The 27,064-nt window shown below is 41.4% G+C and overlaps 1 protein-coding gene and 2 pseudogenes across 11 annotated transcripts in view; 2 read left to right on the top strand and 1 right to left on the bottom strand.

The window, feature by feature from the left end:
- Positions 1-272: 272 nt before the first annotated feature.
- On the top strand, positions 273-17,361 carry LOC110990484 (uncharacterized; annotated as a pseudogene). Its single transcript, XR_015427547.1, has 5 exons — positions 273-3,733; positions 12,262-13,283; positions 13,646-13,780; positions 15,005-15,169; positions 16,580-17,361. The product of XR_015427547.1 is annotated as an uncharacterized LOC110990484 (transcript).
- An 83-nt stretch (positions 17,362-17,444) lies between these two features.
- LOC147796988 (uncharacterized) lies at positions 17,445-18,645 on the top strand (annotated as a pseudogene).
- Positions 18,646-22,495: 3,850 nt separating this feature from the next.
- Positions 22,496-27,064, bottom strand: part of LOC110990487 (uncharacterized) — a 71,065-nt gene continuing 66,496 nt past the window's right edge. For all 10 annotated transcript variants that reach the window (XM_087144733.1, XM_087144735.1, XM_087144734.1 and 7 more), the window contains 3 exons: positions 26,846-26,980; positions 25,920-25,997; positions 22,496-24,912 (listed from right to left, as the gene is read on the bottom strand). In XM_087144733.1, the coding sequence (XP_087000859.1) occupies positions 24,745-24,912; positions 25,920-25,997; positions 26,846-26,980 (381 nt within the window). In that variant the 3' untranslated portion in view covers positions 22,496-24,744. The remainder of the gene's footprint in view (positions 24,913-25,919; positions 25,998-26,845; positions 26,981-27,064) is intronic.

Raw genomic sequence — 27,064 nt, 5'->3', positions numbered from 1 at the left:
TGCCCTAGACATATGGGTTAATATGTTTATGGATGCAGTCGATCAACATGTACGTGTTCGCACCAAGAAAATTCGCAAAAAAGCTTGTCCGTGGATTACTGACGATGTTGTTCAAGTGATGAGGAAAACGTGATCATATTTACAAGGTTGTAATCGAGAAAGACGATTCTCAAGCATGGCTTGAATGTAAGGCGCTTCGAAACAGGGTTAACCGTATGCTTACAAAATGTCAGGCTGATTATTATCATGGGTTCATTCTGAAAATACCTGAATGAAATTAATCCAAGTTCTGGTAATTTTTTGCCCAATACTGTTAAGGTCAATGATAAGGATTGTATTTCATCGACAGCCATAGCCAATGCCTTTAACACTGAGAGTCCTCACCCTTCACCTGTTGAAGGACTGAGGACTGTTAGGGTTAATCAACATTTTATCTCCTCTGCTGTTGAGATTACTTCTCATGTTCCCCGGTGTGAGCCAGTTGTTACGAATTGCGCAAGGTCTAATAACGATGTAGCTTTTAACTTTGAGCCCGTGTCCGAAAGTTTTGTAAGCTATGAAATTTCGAAAATGAACTCGAGAAAGGTTAAGTTAAAGTTAGGTTTTCGCCTTCTAAAATTTCCATGTCCGATTGATACTAAATCCTTGACGCACATCGTTAATTTGTCCCTTTCTAAAGGCATCGTTCTTCAATCGTGGAAGAGTGCAAAGGTCATGCCTCTTTATAAATCTGGTGATGCATCTTGCCTTAATAATTACCAACCCATTTCAGTGCTGCCTGTGTTAAGCAAACTATTGGAACGAGCCGTGCATAATAAACCTTTTCAGTTTATTTCGGAAAACGATCTCTTGCACCCTAACCAGTCTGGCCTTAGGCCTCTGCATTCGACCACAACTGTTCTTGTGAAACTGGTAAATTGTTGGTCAAAGAATCTTGACGAGGGTAAATTGACTGGCGTAGCATTAACTGATTTAAGAAAAGCTTTCGATACTAATAACCATGTACTACTCGTAAAGTTAGGAAAACTGGGTTGTTCGAACCTGACGTTTAAATGGTTTAAATCGTACTTCGATAAACTTACGCAGAGAGTTTTCTTTAAGGGCACTACCTCATGAACACTGGACTTGAAAATGGGTGTTCCACAATGATCCATTTTGCCTAACTCAGTTACAGATTGAACCATCGATATGTTTGCTGACGATACTACGCCTACAGTAAGTGGAAGGCATGTGGACGAGTTCAAACAAAAACTGAGTAATGGGGTATGTCACGTGATGAATTGGATTGATGCTAATAAAATGGTACTAACTGTAGATAAAAATAACGGTAATGCTAATTGGATCTCGGCGTAAAATAAATAATATTGAGAATTGATGTTATGGTTAATGGTAACGTCTTCAAACGGGTCAAGGCTACGAAGTGTCTTGGTGTTTTAATTGACGAAGAGCTGAATTAGATACAACAAGTTGATAAGTTGCTAAAACTGCCCTACCTAAAGTTAGGCATGCTTCGACGTGTTAAGCCATATTCCCAAAGAACACCTAAATTTACTTCAAAAATCGTTCGTTCACCTCATCTAGATTATTGCTCCCAAATTTGGTCCGGCAGATTCCAAATGCACACCGCTAAACCTGAAAAGCAACAAAAACGGGCTGAAAGGATTATATTGAATAAGGGTTATTATACACCATCTGTTGAACTGTTCCAAGCGCTGAAATGAATGCCTTTAAACAAACGATTGATTTTTAATCGTGCAGGGCTCATTTTTAAATGTCTGAATAACTTGGCACCAGGATGCATGGCAGATGAATTTACCCAGACTATTCAGACTCATGGTTACAATACCAGACATGCCCAGAACTCACTTATCATGCAAAAACTAAGAACTGAATGCTTGCATAACTCCCCATTTGTCACTGTTATTTCTGTCTGGAATAACCTTGACCAATTTGTAAAATCAGAAGAAACTTTAACGAGTTTCAAGGCTGCACTAAATGCATTCCTCTTTTAGTTTTATGTCTGAGTTTTCTTTTTACTTTTAGGTATGTAATTTTCAGTACTTTTCAAGGTGTATTCAATCTTTCACTTTTAACGTTTAATGTTTGTTTCAATCTCTTATTATTTTACATGATTTTAGACCAGTTTTCGTGTCTTCTTTTTGAACCAGTTTGGGTTTTTAGTTAAATTGTAATTTATTAAGTGTGATTTTTTTTGGGGGGGTGGGTTTGTTTTGTTTATGGTTTTTAATTTTTCTGTTAATCTTTATTTATGTATATATAATTTTAACATAACCAAAGTCAGGGCCTTGTGGAAGACCTACCATATGGGGAATACGTTATACCCTGGATAAATATTAGAAATAAATTATACAATGTACGCGTCCTGTGACGTACGCAGGATGGGCGGAGCTCATAGACCCTTCCACTCATAAACTCTATTTACGTGCGCATGCGCATAAATGGCATGTGGAGGCAAAAAGCTAGGGTGGGTCATTGAAAATGTACAGGGGCACAAATTTCAAATTCACTTTCTCTCAGCTTCTGCACTTTTTTTCACATAATTAGAATTTACGAGTGGAAGTGTCTATTTCTGTGCGTGATAAATGCGAGTGTGTTAAGTTCTTGCAAGTGGCAGTGAAGCTGTTAAGACGGAAGTTATTGGTGCTCTTGCGTTTTGCATCCAGCTATATTATGCCAGGCAAGGGCGGTATGTCTGCGTCTGGCAGAACACAGGTTGGGCAGTCCAGCCGTTCACTTGCAGGTGCATTGTAGTAAATTTGGGCTGGGGCCGCGGTGCTTTGTGCATGCGGACCGTGTCACTACAGGAATACTGGGCTATGCAGTTCGATGTTATGTTTAGTCAGTGCAACATTGTGCAGTGCGACTGGGGTCCAGCGTAAGTCTCATGTTATTATATGGCAACACTGGAAAAGCGTTGCTCACAGCGTTCATGTAACGTGGCATTGGCTTGCGCACTGCAAGGCGACATTGGTCAGTGCGTTCAAGTTGCTGATAGAGTGAAGCAATGCAGCGTAAGCTGTATATTGCTAATAGTCTCATCTCAAGACTACACTAAATAATAGAGGTTGTAATAAAGTTTTTCAAAATACAGATTATCCCTATTCATTTAATCAATTAGTTACTTATGGAAAATCCCATTTTTTGTTTGAGATTTATATCGGCAATCTATATTTTCAGGTGTCCTCCTTTTTGTGTATTGTCTGATTGGCAGAGAGCATCACAGTCATAATCGGCGGTATACTTCAGTGGGGAATTAATTCCGCGCCTCAGTTTGCTGACAACAAATTAAAAGACATTTTCTTGCTGCTTATTTGCTTTCCTTTAGGATACTCGCGATATTTGTATTAAACACAACCAGTGAAGTTCTTTCTGCCAGCGCACGCGCAGCTCACCGCTAATATTCTGCGTTTCTGTGCATGCTGGTGATCTAGATAGCAGGGGTGGGGTGTCATGAGGGTGTCACACAGCCCGCGTACGCACATGGGTGTTCGTCTACTTTTCTACAGAATAAAACGCGCATAGAGCTGATCCCTGAGTTACCTCAACTCGAAAATCAGGCAGATAGGCTACTGAGCCCAGCATCTTTTCTCAGCAATGGAGTGGAGTGGCAGATGCAGAATTTCAGGCACCGTGTTGGTTCTCGCGGGTGCTTGGTTGATTCGCGCGTTGACGGAGTCGGCCGAATTTGGTCTCATTTTCAACTGCATGTTGGGTGAGTGTTCTGGGGGTACGTCTTATGTGGACGATACAGTTATTACTCTGATCCAAAACCACTTTTTGGAGGGGAGGGGCGCAAACGTTTTTTCGGGGGAGATAAATGTTTTGACGTTTTTCCCGGTAATGTGTCCTTTCTGAGGGATGAAGCTACGTGTAAAGATTTTTTTACACGCTTTGGAACCTGGAGGGAAATGAAATAGATAAAAAGCATGGTATCTCTTATCGTTCCCCCAAAGAAATGGCCCTTCTTTTGCGGCAGGGGATGACCCTCTGTTGGCCCCCCTGGACTCGCCCTTGGTTGTAACTAGATCTTAACTGTTTTTCTGACCATCGTCTCAGGCTTCTCAGACTAAACACTTCTTCCTCAGAGAGGGGTCTGCCTGATGGTGTACACAATATTCTCTACAAAAAGGAATGACCCTCCCAAGATACAAATAATCAGGTTTCATAGTTTCACAGCGAATTGTCATGAGGTTATGAGATTCATGACAGAAAATACACTTTTTCCTCAAGTAAAGATTACGTAATTGTTTTTTACACGTAACTTTGAAATGCAAACTGAACCTAACAAACCAAACGAATAGTTTCATATGTAAATATGACTAAAATCCTTCCAATTTGACAATAGCATGTGTATTTGGGCGCTTTTGTGAGGGAAATGTCTCTTTTTTCAAGATGTATTTTTTTTGCATTGGGCAGATGTTAATTTATAAAACGGGTTTAGCCCTTACCCGACGTATATATTGATAAACACTGTATGCTCAGTGCTTTGATAACAAAATCGTAGTGTGGAAAAATCAAGTATGGAATAATCTCAAGTAAGTGAAAAGGTTCAGGGGCATCTTGGACTGAAAACCATTTAAACATTGCAGTATCGTTAGTGAATACTTGAAAAATTTACAGGCCTTTATAATACACTGTAGTACACCATTATTATACCGACTACAGACAAACTTGATATTTAAATACCTCATGGTCTCACAAAATAAAATAAGCCTCCTGAAAATGGCGAATTGATATCAAGCTTATTGATCTGATAATTTGCATGCAAAATTGGCCGCTTATTTCACTGTGAAGTTGACCTCGTTACCTCAAATTTGGCTATTTCGGGCAAAGTGCGTTTCCTATTGGCCTTAAGTTTCATTAAAATGGTAATGGAATGGTAATGGAAGAGTAAAGCAATGTCTGGCATTTATCGCGCTGAAAATTTCATGTAGGTGATGTGTTGGTGAAAATGTTATGAAATATGCCAATTGTTTTATCTTTACAGAAAAAAATGACTATTAATGAATGAGAGAGAAACAATGACACATTACCAGGTCACTTCACGAAATTCCATACAGATGTTGGCATCATTTGACTTCATAACGTAATTTAAAGTCTGTGATCGTAAAGCTAAACAGAGCATGCCTTAAAACATATGTGAATATTGAAATCTTTATTACATGTATATGAGTATTTGAAATGGAAAGTTTGCAGAGTTGTCTTAAAAAACGTTCTTGCTGATTCTTCCAAGTCACCAATGTGCTTTTACAAGGATACTTCTACGCTTCTTATTATTTATATTTTTATTTTGAAAATAAATATCTTTCTTTTAAATGGAAAACCTTTAATATTTAGGGGGCAATTATACTTCACTGGCTGAACACGATATTGTCTAATGTGCGGATTTACGTACAGAACACGTGCGCAGAACACACACCCACACAAAAGGATCAAAAAGAGAAAGGTTCCATTGATTGTAATTGAATATTCTATACATGAACTTCATGGATGGATCAACATCAATCTGTTTTGCTGTATACTTAATCTTCAACGAAAAGTAGACATTAACGAGTAGTAATTACGATTAGACTTTTAATTACATTATAAAGTCCAATGTATAGTTGGCATAGAGAAACTATGTCTGTGGAAAATCCTATTTATACCTTTTTCCGTGTAAAATAAAACAATAAGCAATATTTACTGAAGTGTAAATTAACACATCTGTGTAAAACATTAAATTCCCAGCGCATTAACAAATTCTGAAAAGTCTTCTCTTCCAGTGCAATCTGTCAGTAAAACCCCAAGATAATCTAAAGGTTAACAATCTGTCAGTGCCAATTTGAAGTGCACATACCAAAACGTGGGATACATTGGTTACTTGGTAGGACTGGCGGCGAATAAGGCATGAACAGGGGTGAGACTGACCAATGATGAAAACAGCTGAAAAAATGAAAAATGCATAAAGAAGCTGAACTGTAAAAATCTCCCATACTTTTGTACACAGCCAGTGAGGAAAAATAGCTGAAATCCAAAACACAAAAAGCTGAAATCAGCTAAAAGCTGAGAAATCTCACCCTTGCGTGAATATTATGTTACAAATGGGTCCAATACGTGTTCGAGATTTTAATTTTTTTTATTATTTCAAAACCAGATGTACATGTATTAAAATCATATAATAAGCACAATCAAACCGTGGGTTTAGCAACGGATTGGACCGCACACACGATTTTAAGAAATGGAATCTAATGAAAACATTTTTAATTACGTTGTTTATGCCGTTTTCATAATTTTCCCAAGTAAGACCAACTAAGTATCCAGTCATGTACAACTGAGTGGAATCTTTGATACTTAAGCTATCCAAAAAAAATCAGTAGGTGATAACGTGGTTTTGAAACATCGAGTCAAATCTGGTCACTCAATTACGGCCGATGATTACTGAGCGTGAGACCGTGCCCCATCCGGTTCGTAAGTGACTTCTTCACAGAGGCGGACGCGCAAGGATTTGCAGGCTCCCATTGGACGATCGCTGCAATAGTGCGTTAACTTCCGGTTCCATGTAAACGGCGATCAATGCATGTAACTCTATGTGCAGTGCATGTCCAGTGGGCGTGGTTTAAACTGAAGTGACGTCACACTTAAGAAACGAATAGACCTTTTCATCAGTATTGGCAGCTCAGTCTCGGGAGACCATTCTAAAAGCACCTTTGGAGTGTTGAGTTGTGGCAGCGTCTGCTGTGACTCTGCAGACTAATGCTCGACTGGCATTCCGTGTACGATTGGGTGGCAGGGGTTACTGCAGCGTACTTTCTGCTTGCCCTCTTCTCTGCTGCGAGCTGGCATCTGCTCACGTCCGCCTCTCCGACGCCTTTGAGGACTGTCTGGCGCCAGGCACCTCGGTTTACAGCTTGTATCTCCCAACTGTGTTGGGAGATATTGCAGGCCTTCAGATCACACTTGAAGGTGTCTGTCAATTGGAGTAAGGGGCGGCCGACACGTCTGGTGCCGGATGCCAGCTCGCCCTACAGGATGTCCTTCGACAGCCTCCCGTTCGGTATACGCTGGATGTATCTTAGCCAGCGTAGGCGCCGTAGGCTATGCAGAGAGTACATACTGGGGGTTTTGGCACACTGTAGAATGTAACTATGAGAGATGTGGTACTGCCAGCTAATTCCAGGTATGCGCTTGAGGTACCGCATGTGGAAGGTTTAAAGCTGGTGCTCCTGTCTCATGTAGTTAGTCCGGGACTCACTACCATAGAGTAAGGTACTGAGAACACAAGCCTAGTAGACTCGGATCTTTGTGTGTTCCCTCAGAGCTTTGTTTTCCCACACCCTCTTGGTCAGCCTCATGATGGTGTTTGCCTTCCCAGGCCGTCTGTTGAGTTCAATATCGAGTGACAGGTTATTGCTGACAGTCGAACCCAGATAGGTAGAAGTTGTCCACGACTACAAGGGCGACGTTGTCCATATTAATGGAGGGGACAGCACTGATACCTTGTACGCAAACTACTTGGCGTTGGCGAAGCGGTCACTCAACCTCTGGAGGGGCGTCCTCAGAATGGGTCACAAGGGCTACATCGTCGGCGCAAAGCATCTCTCTGACAAGAACCAACCTCACCTTGTTCTTGAAAGACCGCAGGCGAGCTAGGTTAAAGAGCTTCCTGTCTGAAAGAGAATTTAGGGAGTGGCCCCTTTCACAGCAGGGCCCATCAGGGCCCAAGGCAAGTAGGCCATGCCTCATGATCCGCGCCCACCCGGGCATTGAAATCGCCGAAGAGAAATAAAGACTCATCTTTTAAAGAACCTTTGATCAGATCATCAAGCTGCCTATAAAAACTGGTCCTTTGTTTTTTCTGATGAGGTGAGGGTGGGGGCATACACGGAGAGGATGTTAACAGGGCCCCAAGCAGCGCTGAGACGGATGGAGAGCAGGCGCTAGGTGCCTCCAGAAGGGGGCTCTACCGAAGCTAGAAGGGTGTTCTTGATGGCAAAGCCAACTCCATACTGGCGGGGTTCCTTGGGTTCCCTACCCTTCCAGAAAATATAGTTCTCCTTTTTAAGGGAGATACTAGAGGGGAGCTTGGTTTCTTGAATGCCAGCTATGCTGATGTTGAGTCTGGAAAGCTCTCTATCGATGATAGCTGTTTTCCTGGTGCCATCCACCTCTTGACAGTCGCCAGTAACACTCGTGCACATGGTGCGCACGTTCCAAATTGCAAGTCGAATAACGGAAGACTTTTTTTGTCTATTTGTCATGTCTGAGGTGTACTTTAAGCCTTGGGAACCCACTAAAGCAGGCAAACGTTGGCGGGTCGTCACCGTCTTGACCAGGGGCTGCCCGGCTTAAGGCGGGTGGTTGTCGGCCAGTGGAACACGATGGTCCCTCCCACCGTCGAACCTGACCCGTGGCGCCCCATTCCATATGCCAACTGGGAGGGACTTATGACCCGTAAACTGTCAGCTTCCATGTTGTTTCCTTACTCGAAAGCAAGGCTGGAGTGGCTTCTCCAGGGTGCAAGCCTGGGCAAAAATACAGACATCCTGGGTTGCCAAAACGTCCGGGTCCCCTTCCGGCCTTGCTGTTGGGACCCAAAGGAATGCTGAGCATGACGTTTGGCACCAGCTTGGCTGCAGGAGCTGCCGAAACAATGTGTCCAAGACAACGGTCCGCCTTAGGGGCCCGAAGGTTTACTACTTTACACCTAGACGTTGAGTCCGACAGAAACCTCTTTCGCCCTAGCCGTTGGCTGTTTAGAAGCAGCTCATCCGCCCAGTGGTGCGGTGTAGGCACCACCCCGTCACGTAATTTAGCCCGCTAGCTGAAATGGTGTACCAAGCGAGACGCGAGAGATTTAGGAGATGGGTGAAAGCCAGTGATGCAAAGTAAGATGCAGCTGACAGACAACAAAGGTGCTATCTCTTTCCACTAAATGGTTCATAATTATGCAAGCATGCGCAAAAATGACCGTGGCGGCAAGAAGAGTGAGCGAGCCAATGAAAATGTAAAGGGGTGTAATTTTTATCATTTTCGGTCAGGTTTTCAGGCTTTGTTCAGATTTTTCTTCTGAAAATCCCGTTATTATGAATTTATTAGTGAAAGGTCTATGGCCGCAGTTTGAAATCATGCATCTATGGTTGTGGCGGTAGCCACTCCCCTAGGGTCGTACTTGATTAAAGGCACAGTCTTTTATTCCAAAAAAAAACTAACTGTGGGGTATCGATCTGTTAATATTGTCTGTCTCATATTCGGTGGGGGTACAGATTTTCATTTGAGTGAAACACTTTCCATGCCTGACTCTAGCTGAAAACGAGACCAACTGGCAGTAAACGCTGCAAATCAAAAGTTGGCAAGCAGTGGCGTGAATCTGTTTTTGGACGGGGGATAGCCATTCATTATGTTAATTGAATGTAATCATCAGTTTCATTGTGATTTAGGAAGCACATGGCCCGTCTGTGGTTTTTTCAATGAAATACTGTGAAATAGACAAGCCCTTCGATCCTAGTGCCACGCGAGAGTGGTGGGTACCAGTGGAAACAGTTCGTCAGCGCAGCTAAAGACATTATACATGTACATGTACTTCGTTTGTGTACAAGCCCGTGTTCTTGACAGCGGAAGGGGTGTTGCAGCCTGCACACGCGTAGGCGTGTTTGACTTCCATGCTATTGCACGAAGTCTGGTCCAGAGAATAAATGCGCCTACGGCAGACCGATCCTGATTACGTCAGCTCGAAAATCAGTATTGCATGTTTTCTCAGCCATGGGGTGGAGCTGCAAATGTTTAATTATGGGCACCGTGTTGGCTCTCGGGAGTGCTTGGTTGATTCGCGTGTTGTTGGTGGACTCGATCGTCTTTGGTCTCATTTTCAGCTGCATGCTGGGTGAATATTCTTGGAGACCCCTATAGCACGACGATTTAACTTTGAAGCATTGTGATCAATGGCAGATCCAAAACCGTTTTTATGAGGGGGTGGAGGGCACACGTTTTAAAAACAATTCTCACATGAAATGTTTTATTACCTTTATGAGAGTTGAGGCTACAATTTCAGGGGTTATACAGCTTTTGGAATGAAAATGGCATTATTGCCCAGAGTTTTGCTCCTTTGGGGGTGGGCCTGTGGTCCCCGTTGCCCTGCCCCTCGATATGACCTTGTTGGCAATAAGATCTGAACTGTCTTTCTCTCTGAGAAGAACAAGCACTTTGGTGATAAGGAAGATAGTAAAGACTTCTTCCTCAAAGAGGTTGTGGTCATGGTGTACACAAAAGTCTGTGCAAACAAGAATGACCAGTCCACAGTTTCTCTTCAAATTTGACATAAAGGTACGAGACTTTCGTCAGAAACTATAACTTTTCCTAAAGCAAGGATTACACATATAGTTTTACATTAAAAACCACAAACCCAACTGAACAACCTGAACCAATATTTGTACATGCAAAATAAATTTACATGACTTGTAATCTCTCCGATTTGATCGAAGCACATGCATCTGTATGTATTCTCAAAACTCATGGGCACTGCATGCCCCTTACGCGGTCCGTCAATAAAGCTACAACACCAAATATCCCAGATTTACAAAGCAAAGAGTTTGGAATAATGTCCGAACAAACTCGCGTGTACTAAAGAGTGGTCCGGTATTCTGAACTGTTAGAAACACGAATACGTGACAATTTGGTTCCCTATGGCAACTTAACATTTTATTCAAGATAACCGTCGCAAATGACTTTACACAACAGCCATGCACCAGTTTTGGCAGTAGAACTAACAGAAGTTCTTTAACCCTTCTCTACTGGAGACTTTCTTTATCATGGAAAACAAACATGAACACCGACCCATTAAGCAGGCTCAAAGGTAAATTGGTTTATCTGCGCAGTTTACCTGCCTTTACCATTTTATGCTAAGGTAGTTGATCCGACAAAATACATGAAAATGTGTGTTTGACAAATCAGAATTAACTATCGCATTTGCTGATGTTAATTAGACGGATACGCCATATCATACCTTCCTCGCAACTTACATTACTGTATGTATGTCATTAACGCTTTAAGGCATTACTTCATGAAGATATGACCATAAGCAAATTCTCCATGTTTGGAATTTTGACACACTTTCTACGTACCTAATGTTCTTCTTCGATGCTCGAAAACAATTTGGAATTCTTGTGGGGTTAAACATATTGAATGATGCACTTTAAAGAAAGTTCGAGTGTCCATACTTTCCCAATAACTGAGTTCGAGGTTGCTGTGATGTCACGCAGGGCAAAGACACTATTCAGTCTATATTTTCTCTGCTCAAATTGTGAACTGAAAATTCACTCATTCAAAAAAAATCTCAGAAACGTTTGAAAATGTTGCGGAGTAGGCGACGCCTGATGTTTTGCAAAAGTCCCGTACGTATAGGTATTTTTGATTTTCGACTTTTTTAAAAAAAAATATATTTGTTGTCTTTCCGTTTCCATCCATACGGTTTCCTTCTTGTATGATACTTTCTCATTAGAATGTTGATGATATTCCTCACCATTCACAAGTAGAGAAGTGTAAGGGCTTCTCTTCCAACTTCTGACTCTGTTACTTTGGAGGTACGTGACAAAGACGGGCAAAGATTTGGCAGAAAAATATGGATATTCATCGTGTACAAGTTAGCAAAAGGGACTTTGAGTGTTTAAATTCTAATCAGTATGGAAATGAGGGGCAAACAACCTATCTGAACTTCATGTTGATCGATTACTTTGGGGGTCTACCAGCCTGAGTCAAAAGCTATTTTACTGGCTTCTGCAGCTATAATGCGATTCAGTGCGCATGCACACCAACTAAATGAGGGGCATGGCCATACGTGGTCTATTACCGAAACGCGCGTGCGCGCTCAGGTTGGGACAGCTGCACAAATGTAAACGGCCCCTCGGACTGGCGTCTCGTCGGATTTGTCTACAGCCAAAACAGTTACATATGGGTTACTTGTTGGCTTACTGCCATGTATTAACACAATAATGCGCCATCGAAGAACATGAAATGTTGACAACAAGTGATTAGTCTGCGAGCACAGAAAAACGAGGTTTTCTCGGAATGATATGAAAGCTTTTCTCTGAGTATGGAGATTCGCACTACACAATGAATGAAAATTTTGGACAGCTGAAACAATGCCTTTTCAAAGGGCTTTAGATAATAATTGCAATGCAATTGAAAAAGTACCTACATTCTACCTTAGACTACTGTTTGTAACTTTTGCATCCCATTCATTCGACCTTCACTTTTGTCATCCACCAGGACTGCTAGCGAGTCTCTTTCTGTTGGCTGCCACGTGCGCTTTTCAGATGAGCATCATTCCATGTTCGCAGAGTCACACCCTCTCCACGCTCCTCAAATGCTACCTACGACAGCAAGTCTACACCTTGCGCGAGGCCTTCATCTAACGGAAGTTGGGGCGAATATGGAGAAACCCGCGCCCTGCTCAGGAGAAGCTGCTGCGTCAGTTCATCGCCCGAGACGTCGAGACCGAGTACGGTAGAACACATCACCTGGGCGACATCAAGAATCTGGCTGATCTGCAGACGAAACATCCCTTGACTTCCTATTACCATTACAAGGAGTACGTACAAAGGTTAGCGGACGGTGAACAAGGCGTCTTCTTGGGGAAGAAGACTGTCAGATTTGGTGTCACCAGTGGTACTACAGGAGCCGGTAAACTGATTCCCATCATTGCTTCGCGACCTCTCTGTATTTCGCATATTTTGTATGAATTGAGCTTTGCAGCCAATGAAAGCTTCGGCAAGCCGAGTCCGCTACAGCGCATGTGCCTGTTGTACTGCAAACCCACATTGAATTGTACCAAATCGGGTCACTATGTCGCACCTCTGCTCTACTTGCCCGACGACCCGGGTATAATACACATGCGTAACACATCATCAGCGGGATTCCAGCTGTCCACCGACTTCGAGGCAAACTACGTCCACCTTCTCTTTGCCCTTCTCGACAAGCACCTCGGTCTCTCCCTCTCCCCCTTCACCACGCTGATTTTCCGGGCAATGAAACTGATCGAAGACAACTGGCAGACCATGCTTGATGACACCACAAAAGGCAGGATCAACCCAGATCTCGCGATTTCAGACAGAATTCGGTGCGACTTGAACGCTGCCCTTACTCCGAATCCGGTCATAGGTGGTGAACTCCGCGCAGAATTTTCCAAGGGTTTCGTTGGAATTGTGTCCAGTATTGGCCACACATCAAGTTCATATTTTCCGTAGACTTGGCCGGTTTCCGGGAGAAGTTGGAAAAGACTTACGCAAAAGGTAATGACTTGTAATCTAAACTTATGAAAACCACTAGTTTTCGTGGTCTTTAATCCAATTAGTCTTTGAGAACATATGACAAAAAAATGGACTAAATTTGAATTTGTAACTCCCGTTACATCCTGTTGATGCATGGTGAAACAATATTGAGCTCAATTTTAAGGATCCCAAGAATTCATTAAGCTTTGTTCACGGGTAATACTACCAGTCGTGTATCATGATGTAGAACTTTGGCAATCACGTCCCAGTACAAGCAATTCTTTTAGGCGCCGTTTTAAAATGTAAACTTGCACAATAATAAATAAACTGCAAGTTGAATTGTCATTTCCGCATATTTACAATTAAATATTTTTTTCGCGCAGGGACACCAATTTACTTGGGTACATATATGTGTACAGAGACGTTTGTAGCAGCAAGTCTGTGGCCCGCGATCCGCAGCCAAATTATTGCTTACTGCTCCACGAAAACATCTTTGAGTTTATTCAAGAGGGTAACTGGTGAGTAGTTGTCCTAGCTGAGTGGGAGGCCTCAAATTGTCCAAATTCTGTTGGTATGAGCTAGTTGGACTCAACTGTCACTATTAAACAAGTGTTTTACAGAAAGTACAACTATTTAAGAGGTGGCAGAAATCACGACACTGTCGTTATTTTGTGATACTGCGTGCCAGCCAAAGGCTTCCTGGAACAACGGCGGCAACAAACTTTAAACGTGCATGGCCACATTTTCCTTAAATAAGAAAATATATATACTTAAATCAACACTTTCAAATTGAAAGATGGAGTTCAATAAGGGCATAACTTTTGTGCTTGGCCGGTCTTAAACGTGCCTTCAAGGCGGCAAGGACACGAGTCGCGTCCATTCTCCTGAGCCAGTCTTAAACGACAGAGTAATACCGGTCAAGCACATAATTATTCCCAATATATCTTTAGTCAGAGAGTCAAAAGAGAAACAATAATTGATGGATTTGCAGCGATTTTGTTCTAGAATTTTACTTTCATTTTCCCGAACACCCCTGATCCTATTAAGGAATATTCCTTGTGCAAATTGTCCAACTGGCGCGAGCGCGGCGAGCCACGTGCCTACAGACTCTTGAGCAATCAAAATTAAATGTCTTGTTATCCCGGTGCCAGCGCGTGATTTACGTAGCGGGCATTATCACTTCTCAGCGGGCATTATTTGCAGGTTATTGAATAGGGAGACTGTCTGGGGTATTTATGAATGTCCTTTTTACAATTAATCTTTACCAAACAGAAGACATAAAGGAATGATTACCTCCAGCGTTCCGAATTGGAACGTTCTTCTACCCAGACATCCCCAAAAGCCAGATTATCCGACTCCTTATCCCCTTTTATAGTCCCACGGCACGACATAATTGCTCCCAAAGCTGTGATATCGTTTTTCTTGCCAACTGTAAGGTACTACCGACAGGCTTCTAAGAGTGGCATTCAGAACAGCCTCGTTTATTGAGGAAGGTTAGTAGTCACCTGGGGTGTCGATATTCAGTATGGTTGCAGCTTGCATGCTGCGCGGGGCAGATGTATTTCCAGGTTCCCTCTCAAGCCATTTCGTAGTCATTTTCCAGAATATCCATTTCTGATCTGAATTTACTGTTATATTTTGCATTGCAAACTCAATCACTACATAATTCTAACCCGTATGAAACGGTTGGCATCGATGTTTTCATTCTGGGTGTTTTCAGACTCTGTTCCTTATAATTTCAGCTTCGAGGAAAATCCCAAAGCTTTTCTGATCGAAGAAGTGGCAGTGGGACAGACCTACGAACTCGTGTTCACGACTCGCGGAGGCTTGTACCGTTACCGAAATGGCGGCGTGGTCGAGGTTGTGGACATGCATGAGAAATGCCCAGTTATTCGGTTTAAGTACAGGTGAGATAGTACATGCGTTCATGGAAGTCACTACAAAAAGAGGCTTCAGGCATTAGCAAAAGACGCGTGTGCTATTATTTCCATTCACAGCCAATCAGTTCTGCTACGCCATAGCCTGAAAGCATTCATAAGGATATCGTGGTTTGTCTTTTTATTTTAACACCTTGAAGCCATTTCTTAAGGGTCTTTTTAGTTTAGAGCTGGACCAAGTGAGGCAAAAGTCTTCCTACCAACGAAAGTTCCTTTGGGGAGAACTCCACTTCGCTGGTTCACAAACGACCATGAAATGTACGCGTTGGGCCTATGGCCTCACACGACCAACTTGGCTCTTTTGAACCGGTGACGGGGTGCTTCTGCTTAGGGGAGATAATGAGACGTTCAGATGACAGAGCCTTATAGAGGCAGCGCAGAAGTGGCACAGGCAACGTAAAAAGGGGCTGGTACTAGTTTTGGTGGACACCAATACCTGCAACTATTACCCCCCCCCCATCATAAGCCTTACTCACAGGTGAGTGGTTACAGAACGCGAAGGAGGATACTGTAAACGAACCACATTTTAAGCCCAGGAACAATCCATTTGGTGAAAATGTACCACCACACAGGGAAGACAGGAAACCGTGTAAAAGGTTAATTGCAATGATAAATCAACAAGGTACATGCATATAACAACACAGTATACCTCACAAGGCAAATCAGTATGCCTATCGCGGTAAACCTATAACACCAGACAAACTCAGTCTGGCGTAAGCTAATTTATTACAAAGGGATACCCGACTACTAGAAAACATCATAGCCCTCACGTAACCTACGCAGAGTGTTGTGTATGCCCGGGTCGATCAGACAATGGCATAACCCTAAGAGGAAGCACAGCGCAACAAGTAAACCTATAGGCAAATCTGCTCAGTGACTACTGATCTCAACCCAATTGTCACCCCCAACCTGTGGTGTTCAGAGACGGCTGAAAATCCACCATCCGTCACTGTTTAATTACATGGCTCTCAGTCAAAGCTTCACAACCTACGACAGCTTCAATACTAACCCGGACCCCATTAATCGGTTCACTACGTACTACTCCATCTACCGGTCGTTAAATTGTGTACCCATATTACGTAGTTTGTCGGGGGCGTTGACCCCGCTTTTTTGTCATAGGGCATACTTATTAATGTTTTGGTGCCTTGGCTTCTACCTGAAGTGTGCAGCGCCACGGTTTTTGTCCACAACAAAGTGCGTATTTTTATCGGGTCACGTGGGACAGCGAGAAAAGCCCTCTGGGTAACAATTTCGTCCATTTTTTTACCTAAAGGGGAGGTTTGCCCACAAGGAATGGTACAAGCCAGGGTATCTAATGCCCTCAATTAGGTGGAAAGGCACGGCAAGTCTGGCACTTGTCCATTATATGTTTGTTTGCAGGAAAGCAGAGTTGATCAATCTTCGCGGCGAGAAGGTGACGGCTAAGGTGATGCAGTCGGTGGTAGAGGAATTCGCTTCCCAAGAAAAATGCTCATGACACATCTGATGGGACATGGAACTTGCTTGCATAAGCAATCTTCCAAACCTTAAACAGGTTAAAGCCAAATGCCTCAAAGTGAGATGAATATCCCTTTGTCAAAAACAGCTTCATCGAAGCCAGGAGCTCAAAGAGATATGAAAGTGCTGCTGAAGAAAGAAATAGAGCATCTTGTAAGTAAGGGGGTGCTTGGGAAAGGAAAACAAAATGTAGTTGTAAAGATCACTGGGGATGACACAGTACTAGGTCACTGACATTATCTGAATATCACTTACACAATATTAAACGATGAAATTAATGCAACTTCTGCAAGTGCGCATCACCCCATAGCTATCCTTTGTGATGAGGAAAAATGCAGTCAGCTTAAAGAACACTTAGTGGACATAGTGCAAGACGTCGCATGTTTCACAAGTGTAGTAATTGAAGAGGTGGAGTACTTCATTCAGTACTATTTGTCAGGGGATTACAAGTTTCTTTTGACCATTTGCGGCATGGGAGCAGCTAACTCAAGGCACCCTTGTATTTATTGCTGGTTGATAGTTCACATTTACACGTTGCTACTCCAAGATCTCAACCGCGGACAATTGGCAAGAAATGTCACTCTTGCAAAAGGGATCCCATTTTCCATATGCAGCAAGGTATGAGACGGAGAGAACCCCCCCTGCTTTTTGTTGGTCATTGTCTCGCAGGAATCTGGGGGTATTCCTTTCAGACACCTTGGGGGATGTGCTAAGTAACAATAGTCTGGAATGTGTATAGGGATTGGACATGTTGGGGGGGTACCCCTCGGTTTCATTTCTTGCTAGGTATACCATTTTCAGGTCCATACCAAGTGAGCATGTAGCCTATGATACTTCACATGTACCTCAGAATCACTAACAGGCTGCTGAAGAAACTTATGCAAATGATCAATGAGCTTGACATGCAAGAAATGGGAACAGTTTGCAGTGTCTAAGATCCTGATAAAATGAAAAGATGTGCCAAAATGGAAGGTACACTGGAAAGAGCAGGTGTACGTGGCTCCCCTTTTAATTTTGATAAGGATGCAAAATGGTCACTTGTCGGGATCTAAGAGGGCCCAAACAACAGAAAGTGAGAAATACTTGGATGACACCAAGAAGCTTGTTGAATGTCATGCTCATGGATCTGCAGTAGTGAATGAACGGCGCAAGTTCAGGGTACTTTATGACAATGTACGATCATTCAAGAAGGCGAATACCATGTCACCTGACAAGATCTGCTCATTTAGCAAAGTTGAGAAGTAACTTGGTGGAGTGGTATGAGAATCTAGCTTCTGTTTGCACTGCAAAGATAGCAACCCCATATATGCATCTGTTTGTAGTTCATACAGCTGACCTCATAGAGAGACGGGGCTCCATTCACCTTTCCAATGCGCAAGGTTCAGAAAAATTAAATGACTTGACAACAACTGAGTAATACAAAGGTACGAGCCACCGCATAAGATTATGCGCAGAAGCAACAGACGTCTGTATCGAGCACATAAGGGCATGGAACCTCCACAGAAGCCTAAAAAGTGTGGAAAGCATATAGTATGCTGGCCATAATTGTACTACCTGCCCAAACTCATACCAAAGTCAAAATGAACTGTAAATGGACACTGCATTTATCTCTACATGAACTAGCAGAAAAAATGTGATTACAATGAGACCTAAGAACCAATTCTGATTAATTTATAGTAATGATAATAATTATATGGTAAGAAGTATAACAACCTATCCAATGTTGTGAGAATGTTCTATTTAAATTGCACGGAGATTTGTGGCTCCTGCACTACATTCTTACAAACATGGCTCAAGGGTGTAATGTTCACATTATCACAGTGTTTTGAACTTGACTTTATCCTTTAAATTTTGTGCAATGTTGGATTTGATGTTCCTAGTATGGAAGTTTGAATTGAATAAACCTGTACACGCAACAGTGTATCTGGGCAAAGATTGCCATAAAACCAGTTTAAACCAGTCTTGTGTATATCCATTTGCAGTTGTGGTGACTGGGGGAATTACCGCTCAAAAAGTTTTTTTATTGTGGGGCTCAGAAGCCAATGTTTTGACTGAAGGATGGGGGGCATCAGCTAAGGCTAACGGGAGAATGGGCTGACAGAGAGCTTTCCTTACAGCCGCGGTTTTACTTGAAAGTACAAATTTCTTTTCTAGTAATGTTTTTTAATTTTTATTTAAGAAAATGCATTCTGTTAATCAGCTGGACTGAGTATAAATAGAAACATTTATTTCAAATTACAAAGCATGCAGGTTGAGATATTTACACCTGAGGTCTGCATTTTTTAAAAATCAAACTTCTATGAATGACCAAGTGAAATGTTTGTGTAAATTGTCTGTAAAGACAAAAATAAACATTTCATTCTAACTTGAAGTCTTCGCGCACTTAATGCACAACATGCACATGCCACCTTGTGAGTCCAGCATGCTTCCTTTACGCATTAACACATCAAACCCATGGCAGTATAAACCAGACGCTTCAATGTTAATTGCAGCAACATGCGCCGATTGGTATTCATATCGTGACACCATAAACCAGTTCTGCCCATTATTTACAAACACTGATTATGACTACACTCACAGTACATGTACTGTTCAATTTTTTCATGTGCGTACATGTATAGGCCTACTGTACATGTACATCCATGTCCACGTTCGTCCAAGCATTGTGCATGTGTACTTATACGTGCAGGCTTACATGTACATGTTTCTGTACACATTACACGTGATATGTACATTTACCAGTATTATTATTATCATTATTAAATTCAATTTAAATAGCGTTCATTTCATTAAAAAAATGTTCAGAAGTGCTTAACAATAATAAAAAAAACCTATTAGAACAACTATTTACAAAGACCAAAATAATTAAATTAAACACAAATTAACATTGATTTAAAACTTTAAACCAAACATGGTGGGACTTCCACACACGGCCAGCACCAATTCTCCCTCCAACGACCCATCGTGGGTCCAAGACTCATCCAGTACATGTACTAGCTGCGGGCCACGCATGCATGTGCTGTACAGTGCATACATGTACGCAGGACCCGTCGTCATAAAAAAAAGTTGAAAAGTTATGATGGACTAGAATATTTAAACTATTGAATCCAATTTCAATGAAAAATATGGACTATAAAACCCTAAGGCTGAAATAGCTTTATCAAATCCACCCTTAAAGAGGCGAATAATATAACAAAATCCGGGACAAGCCCCTCGGTGATATGGGAACCCCCAAACCATAAAATGGTATGGTTCAGCTACAGCCTCTGCTGTGAACAGATTTAGCTAGCAGCCAATCAGCGCGCAGTACCGTAAGTATCACGAGGCGCACAGTTGACATTTGCATGTACAACCGGTCCCCTCCTGACTAGAGCCATGTTGATGAATATTGTTTAGGTACGTTTACAGGAATATGCGAAATTTATTCAGATTGATTTGAATATTCATTAGGGTCAACACTACTGCGATGTGCAGTTACTTATGAATGATACATGATGACAGGCAAACAGACCGCCTCCTCGCGTACGAAGTATACATGTAGTAGAGCAAGGTCGCCGCGCGTGGCTAGCTGAACACGTTTCGTCAGTGTGGTGCCGGTTGATTTTTGAACTGGACGAGTACCTGTGTAAATTTTTTCCAAAAGTAGGAATTTTTGGTTTCTACAGTGAGAAAACATGCTGAATTTACCTGGGACACAGTTACTATGTTCAGCACCCGTCTGTTTAGGGAGTTGTGTTTTCATTCACTGCCGGGTATATGCATTAAGTATATACATACATTGTGTACAGTGGCGTGTGCAGCGCTGTGTTTTAAGCGCTATGAAGGATGTCCGTTTGCTTTTTGTAATCGTCAAACATTGCTGGCAACCCTATGATCGCAATTCATATATATTTACTGTAACTTTTTATTTCGTGTTTCAAATAAGTTACGTAATGGTTTCGTAGCAGTGTGTGTGGCGCGCGCCTCTTGACGAAAGGCTAACTAGCTTGGCACGGGAAACTGGTCCACAAAATTATAGTGGCCGTCCACAGCCCCTTGTGAGGTTGGAGTGAACCCTGAAAATTGGCTGGCGGAAATTACATAACGGTTAAACTTAGCTCCTTTTACATTGTCTATGTACTGTACATGTACATGAATGCATATGGAAAGGGCATCACGTCTTTGGGGCGGGGGTATACCGTTTCTGTTTATTTTTCTGAAGATGTCTTAAGGAAAGCTTTTATTTCCTTAAACATTTTCACACATTTCCAATAGCTTTACTTTTAAGACTAAGAGATGCCACATGGTCTGCCTGAAAAAAAAAACCTGTTCGATGCAGAAAAGCGCGTGACCGGTACTGAGTAAACGGAGCTCAAACCGACAAGAATAGCACCCGCAATTTTGAATTTCAGATTTTCCTAAACATTTACATGTTTCTATTTTCAAAAGTCAATAGAGTAGGAATAAATGTCGTAGTTTCCTTGAGAATAGATGCAAATGCCTAAACGCAAAGTAAATCTATTTTGATTCCCAACCTGCAAAACCGTAGATTATTCAACTAGGCCCTAAGGCACAATTGCAATTTGCAGCGTCCATCTTGACGTAAATGTCGGATCACAGTGCACACGTGTACGTATGCCTATAACTCATGTTACGGAAGAAAAATAAGTAGGGCCTGCGTGCCATCACTACAACTGCACAAAATCTGAAAACAGCTGCAAAAAATGATAAACTATCCAGCATTTTTCTACCACTCAGTGTTTCTTGCAAACTAAAATAATATTGCCTACCTTTGCTACACGGTCGCAAGGGTCCGTCACTGCAGCCACCCTTAGAGGCAGAATTCGAAGGTAGTGTGACAGAAAGCCATCTTTTTTATCCTTTCCCTGAAGCCACGTCCATTTATTTCTCACCTTTGATTACATGGTCCTGTAGGCTGTCAGTTCCTTCTTTAACTGTAAATTCTTCCCATTATTTCGACTGCATTTCTTATGTTACATCCCGGAATTTTCACCGAAAGCATATATGAGCTCGTAACACGTGCGACGCTCTTAGTTAGGTACCGGCAAATTAAGTACGTTTTTCTCATTCATTCATACAATCAGTGCAACCAGTAACCAGACTGGTATGGGTAGCCTTGAATTCAGGCTGTTTGATAGACACAAGTTTAAGGCCACGGCTTTTTCAAGCTGGAAAATCGGAAATCTTGGGATTTGATTTTTAAAAAGTCAGGAAAGGGATAAAACCAGAAAGGTTACGTCTCTGCTCAGGAGGTACTGAAGGCAAATGAACTATGGCTTGTGAATAGGAAAAGTGGATCCAGGGAGGGGCCGATGGAGGCCATGGTTCTCAAAGGGAACTTCGATTTTTTTAGTTAAAAAAAGATTTCTCATTTCTTTCCTTCCGCAGCTATGTTAAATTAAATGCCCACCACATTGGGGTGTGACTGTGCCTCCCCCCGCCAATTTGGTCCTCCGAAAAACGGATTGTGGATCGGCTTCAGTACAGGAACAGAATACGCACCAAAACGTCTCTTAGATGGCAAAACAAAATCTTGAAAATGGGGCACAAAGTGTGAATGTCCAGTCGCCAACACTGAAATTGCGCCCGTAAATAATCACAAGCGTCATAGAACGAAAAGGCTCGTATATTGTATCCGCACTTGATTTTTTTTCGGGAGGCAAACCAGATATTCAAGGAGTAATTACTCTTTATTCAATCCATAGGGTAAAAATTCGATCGGTTTACACACTGCATCCGAAAGTATGGGGCTTACGTAAAATAAAATACAAACAAGTTTAAAGAGGTACAAAGCACGGGTACACTATGCACATGCCTCAATTTTATGAACAAAAAATTCTTACACAAAGGCATCTCAGAAAGACATCCAGACAGATGTCCATACATAGTACAAATTTAGTATTCACAACAGAATTTAGGCCCACATAGGATTTATTTAAAATTATTTTGATGGCTATTTAAAATAAAGAACGCATTTACGTTGAATGAGTTTGACAGGGAAAAACGAAAATATTCATCCAGTTGCCTGTCATGCCACATGATCATGCTCAAGTGATGGCGACTCAATTGTGTCTTGAAAACCTCAAAGGTTACTGACCTATCAAAAGACCGATTTCAATCTCAAAGAATCGCACGCATTGGAAACATTACCTAATGCAAGCATCATCATTTTTGCACTCAGCCATTGGGACGGAAAGCAATGCTGCATATTCAAGGTATGTAATTGAATTGAAGGCATAATGCTTGTACAATGCTGAATAAAAGGGAAGAAAGCAACAAGTAAATTTAAAATTTTACACTTTCCTCTGTTACCGCAGTATATACATGTACACTACCCAAACTTAATTTACATAAATAATATTACTTTCATGAGCCTCTCCATATTTTCTCCCACATTTAACATTCTGTATGTGCAATGAATCTTTATTTGGCAGGCACCTTTTAAACATGCATGAAAACAAAATATATTCCACCGTTGAGAACAAAAGATTATAACCAACAGATTAAACTCTTTTAAATCACACACAAGATGTACATATAATATCTCTAGATAGCACAGCTGTTTATTGGGTTTCCAAAATAAATCATATTAATATGGACAGAATTTGGCAGTTTTCCTATTTGAAATTTCAGGAGGGTACCTGGTGCATGCACATACAGTTTAATATGACTACAAAATCTTACAGGCTTTTTGATAAATATATTGCTTGAATAATGGACGGACCATGCTTAAAATTGGTGAATAAATCACTTGTTTATTATCTTACAGACATTTTTCCTTTGTTTCTTTTCAATGTAATATACCATGGACCAACAATGCTTCATATCATCAAGTTTATAACTTGACTGCCCAACTGAAAATTCAACATTAACAGTCCCAACTGAGATTTAAACAATCAACCGCTCACACAGAAAGACTGTTGGTTTCTATTCACTGGTCTGCACACAGCAGGTCATGTTCATTTTCAATTGTTTTATCTATACTCATGTTTTCCCCTGAAAGCATTCCCTGTGGCTAAAAGAAATAATGGCTAGTCTGATCATTGCCTTTGTGCTAAGAAAAATCACAGAGGCTACTCAGGGTGGGGTTTTTCCATTCCATAACCTAAGGAAAATCTTGAAGAGGATTTTCAGTCACATGTTTTTGACGGTCAATGTTCAATTTACACAGATGTGTGCAGAAACGCGCTCGCCTTCGAAGTCTCACAACATAAAATTGAAATTGCCAACAGAAATACCCAGGTTCAAAAACGCACGTGCCTCCAGGGACAGAGTACACTTCCTGAAATGCCTTGTGGCTTGTAATGTTGCATCATGTGAAAACCTTTGACAAAGTGCAAGTAACTGGGTGCACAGAAAATACATGTAGTTATAAAACGAATGAAGAAATTGGCTGGAGCAGGTTTTGAACCACTGATAAAACAATGCGACATACATGTACAAGCAGCACTGTTTATACCAATTATCCTCCAACTGAGAAATGTTAACAAATGTTGCATCCAAACATAAAGAACGGTCAACAAATTTGGAGGAAAAAAGCACAATAAATATAGAATGTTTCAAATTTTGTCTCAAGGCTCTTTCTCAAAACTTTCACCCACATATTCTCATTTGGAGCTGTAAGGCCCTATTCATATACAAATCTGTGAATGGCCTGAGCGAAGTCTGTACACATTTCAACAAAAAATCCTTGAAAGTATGAGAACAATGGGGCTTTGTGTACACTACACTAGACAGCGAAATTCGACTCAGATCTTCAAGGCAGCTTCTTTTTCGCAATAATACTGCCCATACAGCTTCAACATCACAATCATCTTTGATTGACAGCTGCAACATGCTCCTGTTGAAGATTCATGTAGGGCTGTGACAACTATCCGAACATTCCATCGATTATCAAATATTCGAATATTTTTTTCCAAATTTAAATATTCAAATTAAAAAATCATGAAATGAAAAGAAGAATTCTCTTTGCATTCCGGTGATTAAATGATTAAACCCCACAAAAAACAGGGAATTCTGAATTGTGCGGATTCAACTTGTAACCACTCCTAGATTCTAGACACGTTTGAGGAGCCGTGTCGCTTGTGTTCCTCCCTGCTCTTGCTCGGTAGTTTGTTGGGGGTACGGCCACGCTCTGTGGTTCCTCGTTTGTCGGCGTCTTGGTGGCCATGTGTGTCCCCGATCCCATTCCTGTGTGATTTTGAGTGGCCGTGTTTCTGAGAATATAAGAGGATGCGACTGATAAGAATTGTTTTAATATCGTAAAGGGTGCACAAACTCCTTCCTCAAACATGCTGATGAGTGTTTGAGCAGAGATTTCTTGGCTCCTAACAGGTCTTCACTTTATGCACAGGACAGGAGCCACACAGTTTGAAGTGTGACATCATTGAGCTACCAAGTACATGTACTGTTGCCGCTGAGGATCATCACTTCAAGTAATTTCAGTGAAATCTTTTCCGAGATATGTCTTTCTGCAAGCTGAACAATGTTTGCAAGACAGTTTACACTGGTGTGTGTTCTTGGGTAGAAGAATTGGACATGACTAGTTCCTCTCTGCAAAGAGGCACAAGAGTAACGGGAGGGGGGCAGACTGCATTTGGATTTAACATCTGAACCACACCTGATGCATTGTGCTGTATATTTGCTATCTAGCTGAGGAAGGCTGAGCCCAAGTTTTTGCCATTTCCTTTATAGTCTTTCCCACAAACAATGCCCACTGAAATGCCCATTTTAGATGCAGTCATGACCTTTGAAACGGGTCATTCTATAAACCTGGGGTCTGACGTGTGACATTTTCCCGTCCCTGTTACACCTGACATGTATACTTTGACAAGGGATATATAACTGATATTGATTTCAAACTCTTTTTATTTGTTTAGCAGGTAATTTGCAGTATTTATTCAGCCTCGGAAAGTTAAGAATGAGTTCTAAACATTAAAAAATCATATGCCAGACGTAACAGTGACAGGAAAAAATTGGACCCCATATTTACAGAATGACCCAAATGTTTTCGTGGATCAATTAAAAAAAATCGCAAGGGGTCCAAAACTTTAAGTAAGATTTGATGCTTATGGAATAATCAACAGGACTTTGTTTCTTCTGACTGCAATTTAAAGTGTCATTTTTACAAGCATAAACCACAAACATTGCCACAGAAACAGGAGTGTGCACTCAATGTTCACTCTGGATCCATGGACAAGGCAATGGTGACATTGTAACTTACTTTTTTACTAAGATGTGATCTAGACATTGAAATCTCTTCAATGAAGTTGGACGGGACCAAACCCCTCTTGCGTCTCACCTGTAAAAAAAACAAGAAACAAAACAACGATGCTCGCTTCCAAATGGTTTAAATGGACGATTCTTTGAAGTTTTCAGAGCCAGATTTATCTTGATATAAGAACTAACGCTTACACTTTTTTGGCAGCTTCAAAGAAAATATTCATTGTGTGTTTCCCGTAGATATATTTTTTTCATGTTGAGTTCTTTGCCCTGTTGTTTTTTAAGGCATGTGCTATGACCTTGAAATGGGCCAAAATAAATACTCTGTATTATTTTATTTTGACAGATATGGATTAACACCAGCAAGAGTATTCCTAGGAACTTCATTAATCTCTGCATTCATTTCTGATTTGGCATCATTGCCCTTTAAACAATGCCCACTTACATGTGGCATTTCAACTATTTCAAATGGAAAAAGTGTACAGCAGGCTCATTAGCAGATGCCCACTCTTACAGCATGTGGCCCTTTGATACAGTCACTATGAACAAAAATAGGCTTCCCAGACTATTTTTTTAATTTTTAGACAGCCAGCATTTTCAAAGATTTCATTTGTGTAGTTCAAAACTGTTCATCCAGAATGTCCAAACATTTTAAAATACCTGCAATGTCTGGTTACCCACATCCATTTTGGGCCGGATTTTTTTTCCCTTCTCATTTCTGAAAATTCAAGCATTTCCAACTTCCCCAACCAAATGTCTGAAATCGGTTTCTTCCTAATTAACCACTTTGACTATGGCAACCCCACAATTTTCAGCTTAAAGCAACTGCCACTCTCAATGTCCCATGATGACTGGACTACCATGCTTTCCTTCTGAAATTGAGGCACGTTTGTTGCTTGAAACTGATCTAGACAAAATTCTCGCTACCTTTCCCTGATAGAATCCATCAGATCTGATGGTGCCATAGACAGTGATGATGTCTCCCTCTTCAAAGGCTAGCTCGTAGGTCGGGTAATGATTCGGGGAGTGTTCAGCAGGGTTGTAGCTGTAAACTGCCATGAACTGCAGACAAAAGGGATGAGAAAATATCCAAGCAGTGACTGTAACAGCTGCTTATGTTTTATTTTATTTTATTTATATCTGATC

This window comes from Acanthaster planci, linkage group LG13 (genome assembly GCF_054643075.1).
Source record: "Acanthaster planci isolate LZ-2023a linkage group LG13, COTS_SCS, whole genome shotgun sequence".
NCBI lineage: Eukaryota > Metazoa > Echinodermata > Asteroidea > Valvatida > Acanthasteridae > Acanthaster > Acanthaster planci.
The sequence above is the reverse complement of the archived record's forward strand: the minus strand, read 5'-3'. Positions and strand labels throughout refer to the sequence as shown.